Raw genomic sequence first — 11,777 nt, 5'->3', positions numbered from 1 at the left:
TGGGTTCAAGCCCCACGTAGGGTTCTGTGCTGACAGCTTGGAGCCTGCTTGGGATTCTCTCTCCTTCTCTCTTTCTCTGCCCCTCCCCCACTTGCATTTTTTCTCTCTGTCTCTCAAAATAAATAAATAAACAACAAAAAAAGAGTTCATTGGAGAAGAACAAGAGTTTGGGGTTGTGGAAATTTCTCACCAGCTGTAAGCAGTGATTAATGCTTTGTTGCTGGGGCTGGGAGGGAAATTCCTTCTTTTTCTTAAAAGCAAGAGATAAATACCTCTGTGAAAAATGCCCTCCCTTGTCAAGAGAATTCTTATCTTCCTTCTCCCTGCTGCAAGGAGGGGTACAGGTGTGAGAGCTCCCCTGTCAGGGCTTTGAGACTCCATTTGAAATGAGGTTTCCTTTACTCATTCTTACACCTCAAACTTCCTAGAATAATTTAGATAGGGGACCTGCTCCAGGAAGGGAGCTATCACCACAGACAACTAACTACATTATAATATGAACTAGGTGTGGTAGGCAGGGAGGAAGCTAGCCAAGTCAGTTTGCTAAAATTCCTCTTTGGGTCTCATTGTTTCTGTAAGGCCCCAGGAAACATCTGTTCACCAGACGTGCACCCGGTTTCACCTCCCTCTGAATCGCTTCCTTTCTTTTGAAGTACCAGACCCTTACTCCCTTCTCCTTAGTTCAGGATGACATATATACCTCATTTTGCCTGTCTTTGGAATCTCTTATGTTTTGGATTCCCTGTGCATATGTGATTAAACTTGCTTTCTCCTATTAATCTGTCTTACATTGTTTTAATTATTTGACCAGCCAAAATAGCTAAGAGGGTGAGGGGGGAAATTTCCCCCTTCCTGACAGCTACTCACTTCAGACATTACCAAGGTCTCATTTCGTTCCTACTCTAAGGTTGTAGGATACAACACCAGGCATGCACAGTCATGGCCAAATATGTAAAATTGAATTTAAAGTGTGTTTAGTTACGTTTCAGAGGGAGACAGGGCCTGGTTTAACCTCTGATATAATTTCATTTTTAAAATTTTGCAATAATGGGGCTGGCCATTTTCCTAATACTAGTCACTGCTACCTAAAAACATTTGTTGAGTTAGATGCCAGTGACTCTGCATGAAATGAACTGCTCTCCGGGAGTAAAAAATTTCCTGTACCCTTCAAGCTTCTTTTATCTGGTCTAAGGATTAAGTTAACATGAGGCAGATTAACAGAAGAGGAAAAAAAAACCCCAAAAACCCAAAAATTTAATTATGTGCACACACAGGCCCAATAATGAAATTGAGACCTAAGGCAATGACAAGGCAGGCAGTTTTTAAACTTTTTCATCAAAGAGACAATAAACTTGCGAGGAGTACACAGGAAAAAGAAAACTTATGTTCAGGAGCTTCAATTAGTAAGAAATTCTAAACAGCATGTGGGCTGAGGTAGTAAATTAGTCAAAAGTAACAGAGTTTGTTTATATGGCCTTCTTGGCTTTAAATTCCCTGTTTCTGCTGATAAGGATTCCCTATCTCTCTACCTCCTGGCACAGGGAAGGTGCCTTCCACATGGGAGATTTATTTCCCCTTCTCACAGGACAGAGTTAGGTCAGAGTGTCCTTGCACTGGCTGTTTCTTCAGCAGCTTTAATGCAAAGTCATCAGGAAGCCATTGTGGCACCTTTTGGGGTGACCTGCCCTGGGCCCCTACATTGCCAACTAAAGAAATTGTTTAGGTACTGAGGGTGTGATAATAAGATATAGAATCCAGTCCCCAGCTTCAAGATGCTCAAATCTAGATAAGGGATAAAATATGCAAAGGAAAAGCTAAGTAACCACCAGGAAATGTTCAGTGAGTAGCTCCAAAGGTGTTACTAGTCAGAAGAGGATGACATCTCTAGGGGCTCCAATCACAGAGACAGACTAACAAAGGAGGTAGGAATGGAACTGACCTGGACCATAAAAGATGGGTAGGATTTGGCTAAGTTAAGGGAAGATGGAGAGCATTTCTTACCCGATCATGAGGCAGACTGCAAGATAAACACAAACATGGCATACTAGAGTCACTGAGTGGCCCGATACGGTGTGATTTCTTCTCTGCTGTGCCAATCCTTCTCTGCTGTTGGTTTTGTCTCCAATCTGCATACTCAGCCACATCCAGCTCCTTCTGTGATCCAGACCTAAGGTAGAGGTGGCAGGGAGGGCGGGATGGATATTAGCAACCTTCCAAGCCTGGAGATCAGGAATTAGTCTTGCTAATATATACCTACTACCATGCTAATGTGTTTTAGTGATTTATAATAAGAACAATATATCTGGTCTTCACCCCAAAGTGTCTGGCACAGAACTTCTCAAATCTTGGGACTTTCCTGTGCTGATTTCTTTGTCATGTTAAGGAAGTGACTTTTGGAAAGAACCTAGGGATGGGGCCTGGTTGCCAAGGGAACCAACCTAGTGACTAAAGGGTTGGGACTTTCAGTCCCCTCCCCCTTCCATTTGGTTTCTCTGTAAGAACCCAACTGGCATCATGGGCCAAAAGGAACCAAGACAAAAATACACAGAAGGGAAAATCCTGGGATTCTTTTCTATGAATGTTTCACACACACACACACACACACACACACACACACACACACACACACAATGCCTCAAGGGGAAAAAAAGGTACATAATAGGAGGATTCAGGTTTCCAGCCTCTTCCACCCCTCCTTTCCCAATTTAATCTTTCCACAGACTACAATAGCATAAATTCAGCCACTCGGGTGGATAGAGTACAGTAATGGTGGTATAAACTGAAGGTAAGGCTGCTGAAATCTACCCGCTTCCTCATGAAACATGGTGGATTTTACATTTAATAACCTTGTTCTGGTTTGCATCTTAGCCTCTTAGACTGCAGGAGACCTTTGCTCAGGAACAGCCACATCACTCTTGATAGCATCTTGGACCTTGGTTCCTGGATGCCATTCACATCTCAGATTGCTCAACTGCTACTTATTCAAATCTCTCTCAGACTTGGCATTCCACACCCATAATGTAGCTCAATCTCCTCTTGACTCCCAGCCAAGTGATGCTCCCAATACTGTCCTCTCTGGCAGAGAGTAAGGTTTATGCTGTTATTCATCCAAATTTATGATATAAAGTATGATTCATGCCTAGCTGGTTAATAAGTATTCAGAGAGAGGAGGCAAGGTTAAGAGTCTGGGATGACACTACAAAGAGATACTGCTGAGTTTTCCCTTTTCCGTAGTCCGTTCTTTACTTAGGGAACTTTGTTGAACTAAGCATATGAATTTTGTCTAATCCTTTCTTTGGAAGTATTTTACTTTTCATAAGTCATAGAAACCGAGAGTCAGAAGAAATCTTAGATCTCATATAGTTCAATTTTCTATGGAATTCAGGAATCCTATCCACAGCACACCTCGTCCAATACAGGTACCATCTGTTGTCTAGATATGTCGCATAGTGGCCCATTCAACTGTTGACCACCTCTAATAAGAAATCTATCACTTGTTAGGCCAAGAGTAGTTGGTATACTCCATTGTGTGCTGCCCTTTCGTGGCATTCTCAGAGCACCCTCCGGGGAGGAGCTCTACAATTAGGAATTCAGTCTGAGAGACGTTGGAGTAACTCCAGGGCAATCCAAGCAGGCTTCAATTGGCAAGATGGGATCAAATCTAAGATAACATGAGAACAAGATATAACTCTGAGGAAAGACATGAGTTGATAATAATGGCTTTGGGTAACATTTCCTGGGCATAGTACTGATTACTATAGATCAGAGGTCAGGCACTATTTAAGCACGTTATATTTATCAGCCATTTACTTCTCACAACAATTTCATGAATATTGTCTTCATATTCCAGTTGCAGAAACTGAGGTACACTGTAACTAGTCCAAAGTCATGCAGCTGAAAGAGCTAGAATTTGAATCCAGGCCAATTGGATCTGGAGCCTGGACCCTAACCACTATATAAACTACCTTAATGACTGTAATTAAGAATGCCTAAACCATGTGCCAGCCATCATTCACTCATTTATTCCTCATAATAACAATCTTATGAAGTATATACTATCATAAAACAGCTAAGTAACTTGCCCAAGGGTGTGCAGTTAGTGAGTACTGAAGTTGGGATTCAAATCCAGGTAGATTTTCTCCTGGATTTTCTCCTTTTTCTTCTAGAAAAAGCAGATTTTCTAGATCTGCTTTTCTCCACTCCTCTAAACCCTCTTGATGCGATGCTCCATGTAGATGGTGACAGGGTCAGATACAGAGCTTTGCCATGGGCAGGGAAGGCAAATGACAAAGTGGGCAAGAGTAGAATAGGTGCCAGATGGTAACAAATGTGGAAGGAAATTAGATACTGACTGTGATCCAGGATGCCCAGAGGACTCCCAACACCGTCCTTCTTGCTAAGGACATAGAGAAGCCAAATCATCTCTAAATAGAAAAAGCCTATATACAATCAGAAAGAATGCCCCCTTACAGAAGTACATTCAGGAAGCTGCCTCCGTGCAGAGAAGGAAGTTACTGTTCCGATCTGGCAGAAGACAAGCTCCAACACACACTGGATAATGGGGAAATGAGGCCTAATATAATCTGCCATTTTCTGGTTTCAGGAAGGGGGTGGGACATTTGCAGATATCTGAATGTTTACTGTGAACATCTGGAATGAAGGTATGACTGGGACAAGTAAAGAAAGGTCCATTTAAAATTCTACCCGTTGGATTCCCTTTCTAAACAGCTTTGCCATGAGCTATGTAGAAACTTTCATGGTACATGAAGGTATTTAAAAAATGTCTCTGAGTATTGGATAATAAGTCATGCGGAATGTTAAGCAGTGAAATTTGTTTTTTGTTTTTTCCAGAAATCCATAAAATAAACTTCTTAATTAAGACTGAAGTCCTGGGCGCCTGGGTGGGGCAGTCGGTTAAGCGTCCGACTTCAGCCAGGTCACGATCTCGCGGTCCGTGAGTTCGAGCCCCGCGTCAGGCTCTGGGCTGATGGCTCGGAGCCTGGAGCCTGTTTCCGATTCTGTGTCTCCCTCTCTCTCTGCCCCTCCCCCGTTCATGCTCTGTCTCTCTCTGTCCCAAAAATAAAAAAAAATAAAAAAAAAAAAAACACGTTGAAAAAAAAAGACTGAAGTCCTTTGGATTCCATATTTGGTTATTTGTTTGTTCATTCAGAGAACACAGCTCTATAATTTGAAATATTATCTAAATCAATGTTTAGAAAATCATATTTGCAGGGAAATTCGCAAGTCGAAAAAGATTCATTTACAAAGCAAGTAATTATTTAAAATACTAAATAGTAATTCAATGCTTGTTAGCTGCACTCATTCAGGAAATAGCAATACATTTTCAGACTTGCCCTCATGGAGCTTACCTTCTAGTGGGGAGGGAGAAAATAACCAGAAAAAAAAAGTAAAATATAGGACATTTTAGACAGTGGTAAGCTCTAAGAAGAAAAATTAAGTAGGGAAGGGGACAGAGGAGGATGAGGGGGAGGAGGAAGAGGAGGAGGAGGGTGGCCACATGTGGCAATTTATATAGCATGGCCAAAAACGATATTAAAATGCACACGGTATTCCTTAAAGTTTAGGATTACATAGTATTTCACCTGTACTGAGAGGTATCTGATGTATATCTGAGGCATAGATCTGATATACACCACCAAAATAACGTTAAGAGGCAAGAGAAGATGTACAGGGTTTTAGGCTTCTAGATAAGCAGCACTTTTCAAGATTAAACCCATAGTGAGACACCTCGGATTTCAATTTCACTTTAATAATGAGTATTTGCAGTCTTTCTATTTGTTTTGTTGCAAAATTAGTTTCCTAAACTAGCAGCAGGGCTAACATTTTCTCTAGAAGACTCTCAAGGCTAGGAACGCGTGCTCTTGAGAGCAGGAACTATGTTTCTTTTTTGTTTTTAATTCCCCGGGCGGGCACCACAGTGTCTGGAACATACCGTTCAAAACAAGTTCGGTACCTGGAACCCACTGAACCCACTGAATGTGCATGTCCAGTAAGTGCTAACTACAGGAGGTGGTCCAAGGGAGAATGTTGAGTCACGAGGTCTGCTCAGGCACAGCACCGGTCACCAGCCTCAGTCATCAGCAGGCTGTGTGTGTGTGTGTGTGTGTGTGTGTGTGTGTGTGCGGTGGTTGGGGGGGGGGGCGGTTTCAACTTCACAAGGGCAGATTTCTGACGAAATCTCTTACTTGGATTGAAACCCTTTCTGGTGTTTTCCCTCTGCCGAGGTGGCACGAACATCTGAAACGTGGTCCTGTCTGCTCTAAAGGAAGGGTCCGATCTTGACAGACAGCTGTGCTGGGGCGAGGCCAAATTCGTCCTCTGACTGTGGACCTGGCCGTAGAGGAGCCCCTCTTCGTCTGCCTCTTTGTCTCCGGCGTTTCTGCCTACCCCTTGCTCCCAGTCCCGAGTGGCCGAGTTGCCCAGGCCGCCTCTTACCCTCCCGCGCACCCTTTGCACCTCCTCCCCACCTCCTTCCTCCCTCTCCCCACGTCTGTTACTCGGGGCTACAGCATCCTTCCGGGGAGGAGGACGCCCAGCCTTACCTTCCAGCCCCGCCTTCCGGCTTTCCTCCCGGCAAATTTGCTCCCGCCTCCTCCCTCACGGAAGCTCCCCGATTGGCTTGCGCGCCGAGAGGAGACTCCCACTGATTGGTCAGTGGGCCGTCACCCGCGGTGACATGACGTTGTTGGGGAGGGGCCTGGCGCAGGGTGACCGCGGGCCTGGAGGCGCTCGAGTACATCTGCTTCGCCTGCGGACTCCGACTGCTCGGGCTGAGGTTCGCGGCTCACACTCGGGCTCACTCTGCCGGGGAAAGGGTCGCATGAGCGGTGGGCCAAGGGGTTGGGGTTGGGGTGCAGGGAGGGCCTCGGGTCCTGGGCCCGGGGTGCGGAGGGGGGAGGAGGGCCGGGGCTCGAGGCGGCGCAGGGGACCCCAGGGACATGGTGAAGCTGAACGATGAGGAGGGGGCAGCGATGGCACCCGGGCACCAGCCCACGAATGGATACCTCCTGGTGCCGGGAGGCGAGCCCCCCGGAAAGGTGAGCGCCGAGCTGCAGAACGGGCCCAAAGCCGTCTGCCTGACCCTGAATGGAGTGTCTCGGGACAGCCTCGCTGCCGCGGCGGAAGCCCTGTGCAGGCCGCAGACTCCGTTGGCTCCAGAGGAGGAGACCCAGACTCGGCTGCTGCCCACGGGCCCCGGGGAAGAGACCCCGGGGACCGAGGGCTCCCCGGCTCCCCAGACCGCGCTGTCTGCGCGGCGGTTTGTGGTGCTCCTGATCTTCAGCCTGTACTCGCTGGTGAACGCCTTTCAGTGGATCCAGTACAGTGTCATCAGCAACGTCTTCGAGGGCTTCTACGGCGTCTCCTCCCTGCACATTGACTGGCTGTCCATGGTGTACATGCTGGCCTACGTGCCCCTCATCTTCCCGGCCACGTGGCTGCTGGACACCAGAGGCCTACGGCTCACCGCCTTGCTGGGCTCAGGCCTCAACTGCCTGGGCGCCTGGGTCAAGTGCGCCAGCGTGCAGCAGCATCTCTTCTGGGTCACCATGCTGGGCCAGTGCCTCTGCTCCGTGGCCCAGGTGTTCATTCTCGGCTTGCCCTCCCGCATCGCCTCAGTGTGGTTTGGGCCCAAGGAGGTATCCACGGCTTGTGCCACCGCCGTGCTAGGCAATCAGGTAAGGACTAGGGTGATAGATGAATATCAGATCCTTAAAGAACCACATAAAGTACTAGGCTGTATGAGCTGAGCATATGGATGGACCCTCAGGAGGCAGTTGTGTATACATGAAGGAAAGGAGATGTGTAGTCGTAGTTAGGAGGCAGTCTTGGATTAAAGAGGACGTTCGATTTATTTGTAAGGATAGAACTTTGAAAAGCGGTTTAAAGTGACCGCCTTATCATCTTGCTTTGAGAATGACCTATAAAATAATGAACTGAACTGGCCCATATAACCCTAACATCATAGAAAACTTGTCAGCGTAGTAAGGAATGAGACTTAGGCAGGTATTAGGGTCACCCCCAGTGTTTTCTTTGTAAAAGGAAGGTGTTGGATTCTGGGAAGTTTGTTCTCATTTTGAGTGAGCAGCTCCTGTTTTATTTTCATTCATTCATTTTAAAATTTTATTTATCTTTTTTAGTAATCTCTACACCCAACGGGGGCCGGAACTCATGACTCCCGAGATCAAGAGTTGCATGCTCTTCCCACAAAGCCAGCCAGGCACCCCTCCTGTTTAATTTTATATATTAGCAGTCAGTAGAGTGCCTGGCACATGACACTTATAAATGACAGCGAAATAAATGTTCTTGTGGTAAAGACCTCACAACATTCCTGAATCCACTTAGCGATTGTTAACAGTAAGAAAATGCAAGACAGATCACAGATCATGGAACCCGTTGTAAAAACGTGGCTTATTTTGTCAATTGTTCCTTAAAGTGCTTCCTAGTCCTTCTAACACAATAGGTTCAAATTCCAGCAGCATTCCTGTAGCATTACTAAGTGGAATGGTGTGTGTGCGTGTGTGTGTGTGTGTGTTGTAGTTGAAGACTGATTCTTTTATTGTTAATACATTTTGCAAGTGGAGTTCTGTGATACTTTCTGTACATTGTATTGAGTGTTCATTCAGCTTGAGTAGAACATAGTTAAAAGTCTGTAAACCAAGAACTTCACGCAATAAGATTTAGCTAAAAATCTATAAAAAGACTAGCTCTACATGCTTCCTACTTTTTCTTTATTTTCTTTGTCTAAAAGTACAGAAGAAAGGGTAGCTTGAACTGTAGTTGTTGTGTATTCAAAATAATTTATATAACTGATACTTTAGTTGATTGCTTTCATGTGTTTAGATAGGAACTGTTTTCTTAAAGTATTTTTCATTTACAAAATTATATTCAATATTAATACTTCATTGAGCATGACAGAAATATTAACTCCATATCTATGGATTATCTGTTTATGAACAATAAATGGAAATGTTTTCCCATAGGCAGATTTTCCCTCTAACATTTAGCACACCTCTGCCTTCTTCCTATAAGCAAGGTGTTCTCGTCCCTCCTGTGGCTCTAGTAGCTCTGAACTTGCTCATGGCCCCCATCTTCAGCCTAAATTGTGGAGTGATCATTCATAATAATATTCAACATTATTGAATAAGAACCTGGCACTATGCTAAGTATTTTACATGCATTGTGTCCTTGAATTTAATAATGTTAAGGTAGGAACCATTAGTCTCACCATTTTATAGATAAAGAAACTGAGACTTGAAGGGGTAAAATTATTTTCCAAAAGTCACACAGCTAACTGGTGGCAGCATTTATACCTAAGTCCATCTGATTCCAGCATCCTAACTTTTCATTCTCCATCTCTACTGCCAGGTCTGTAACCTGAGAGACGCTTCAAAAAAAAAAAAGCTTATTTATTTATTTTTGAGAGAGAGAGCACAAGTAGGGGAGGGGCGGAGAGAGAGAGAGAGAGAGACAGACAGAATCCTAAGCATGCTCCAGGCTCTGAGCTGTCGGCACAAAGCCCGATGCAGGGCTTGAACTCATGAGCTGTGAGATCATGACCTGAGCCAAAATCGGATGCTTAAACTAGTCCAAGGTGCCCCTTGAGAGACTCTTTTTATTTTGTATTTTTATTTAAAAAAAATTAAGTTTATTTATTTATTTTTGAGAGTGGGGGCAGAGAGAGAGGGAGAGAGCAAGAATCCCAAGCAGGCTCCGCACTGTCAGCACAGAGCCCGATGTGGGGCTCGAACTCACAAACCGGGAGATCATGACCTGAGCCAAAAACAGGAGTTGGACACTTAACCGACCAAGCCCCCCAGGCACCCCAAGAGACCCGTTTTAAAACATAGATCAGGGGTGCCTGGGCAGCTCAGTCGGTTGGGCATCTGACTTTGGCTCAGGTCATGATCTTGCGGTTTGTAGGTTCAGGCCCCACATCTGGCTCTGTGCTGATACCTCAGAGCCTGGAGCCTGCTTCGGATTCTGTGTCTCCCTCTCTCTCTGTGCTCCAACCCCTCTCGTGCTCTGTCTCTCTCTGTCCCTCAAAGATGAATAAATGTTAAAAAAAAAAATTTAAAAAAAAGAACATAGATCAGATCCTGTCATTGCTCTGCTTTGAACTTGCCAGTGATTTCCCATAATACCTAAAATCTAAACTCTACTCGAAAATGTCTTCTTCTGTTCCTTAAACAACACTAATTTTGGATTTTGTGTAAGGGCCTTTGCAGAAACATTCTCTCTGCCTGGAATGTTCTTCCTCTTAGGGTCACATTATTACATCCTTACTCTCACTTAACTTTCAGTTTAAATTCATTTTATTTTATTTTATTTTATTTATTTATTTTTTAATTTATTTTTGGGACAGAGAGAGACAGAGCATGAACGGGGGAGGGGCAGAGAGAGAGGGAGACACAGAATCGGAAATAGGCTCCAGGCTCTGAGCCATCAGCCCAGAGCCCGACGCGGGGCCCGAACTCACGGACCGCGAGATCGTGACCTGGCTGAAGTCGGACGCTTAACCGACTGTGCCACCCACGCGCCCCTAAATTCATTTTAAATATCATTTAGTGGTGTTTCTTGAAGATCCCCTTTAGAGTTGCCCAGTCACTCATTACATCATTATACTATCTCCATATAGCACTTATCACATCTGATATATTTGTATGTTTATGTATTCATCGTTATTATTCATTTCCCAAACCCGCCATTAGATTCTAAGTGTCATGAAAATAGGCGTGTGGTCTGAACGTATAACAGTTGTATCTCCAGCCTTTAATGCAGTTCCTGGCACATTGTCGATTTTCTATAAAATTTTGTTGAATAAATGAATGAGCTTCAGACTCATATAGATACTGTGGGGCTGAATATTTCCATATGATTCCACCCATCAAAATTTACCTTGTCTTTTAGTTCATTTCTCTTCCCTTCTGCTACTGTCTTAGCTTTGGCCACCTGCAGCCCTTACCTAGAGCTTGCTGACTGATTTTCCTATCTGCAACCCTTGCTCTTTTCCTGCTACCCTGCACATTTATCCCCTGTGGTCTTCATAACGTGCACATCTGTTCAGGGTACTCCCTTGCCCTCTGCAGTGGCTTCCTTTGCCTTTAGGATAAAATTCAAGCTCTGTAATGTGACAATGTGAGACCCTCCGGATCTGCCTCCTGCCAGCTCCTCTGCTTCGCCTCTGAACACCCACCATTCCTCACATCCACATTCCGTCACTGCTCTGAGGGGAATTGTCCACAACTTGCAGCCTCTCACAAGGTCATGGACTTTTCCTTCCTCTGTACATGATGGCCCCTTGGCTGGGAACACTCCGGTTTCACTTGGCTAATTCCAATTTCTTCTTCAGATCTTAGCTCCTGCAGAAATCTTTCCTGAACCCCAAGTATATACAAGGTGCTCCTTCAAAGTAGTGTCTTAGCTAGAGTGTATACCCAATCTTGTATACCCAAACTGTATACCCCAGTTTGCCTGGGATGGTCCAGGTATACAGTTGTTCATTAGGCTAATTACTCATGTAGTCCCTTTCACTCTGAATAGTCTTCTTGTTCAGATGATAGATCACATGATCATCCAGGTTTAGCACGCTCTACCTCTCCATCACTGTACTTACCACACTCTATTGTAATTACGTGTTTAATGTCTCTATCGAGCTTTTTGTAAGGGAGCAAATGAAGTATTTGGTGACTATTAGTGTCTGCCTCAGGTGCCTTTTGGAAACCTGTCTTGGGCCCTTCCTCCTCACCTTCATCCCT

General features: G+C 44.8%; 2 protein-coding genes across 3 annotated transcripts in view; one reads left to right on the top strand and one right to left on the bottom strand.

The window, feature by feature from the left end:
- Positions 1 to 6,789, bottom strand: part of SPATA45 (spermatogenesis associated 45) — a 30,933-nt gene extending 24,144 nt beyond the window's left edge. Inside the window, exons 1-2 of one of the 2 annotated variants that reach the window (XM_019821834.2) lie at positions 6,564 to 6,789; positions 2,002 to 2,167 (exon numbers count right to left, since the gene is read on the bottom strand). In XM_019821834.2, coding sequence (XP_019677393.2) covers positions 2,002 to 2,167; positions 6,564 to 6,760 — 363 coding nt within the window. In that variant the 5' untranslated portion in view covers positions 6,761 to 6,789. Of the gene's footprint in view, positions 1 to 2,001; positions 2,168 to 6,563 lie in introns of those variants that run through there. The other variant, XM_023247260.2, reaches the window with a different exon arrangement.
- A 145-nt stretch (positions 6,790 to 6,934) lies between these two features.
- Positions 6,935 to 11,777, top strand: part of FLVCR1 (FLVCR heme transporter 1) — a gene marked incomplete at both ends in the record, with an annotated part of 34,680 nt that continues 29,837 nt past the window's right edge. Inside the window, 1 exon segment of the mRNA NM_001009302.1 lies at positions 6,935 to 7,697. Within this exon segment, the coding sequence (NP_001009302.1) occupies positions 6,960 to 7,697 (738 nt within the window).

Source organism: Felis catus, chromosome F1 (assembly GCF_018350175.1).
Source record: "Felis catus isolate Fca126 chromosome F1, F.catus_Fca126_mat1.0, whole genome shotgun sequence".
In the NCBI taxonomy this organism is placed as follows: Eukaryota; Metazoa; Chordata; class Mammalia; order Carnivora; family Felidae; genus Felis; species Felis catus.
Note: the sequence above shows the minus strand (reverse complement) of the source record. Positions and strands in the feature narration are given on the sequence as shown.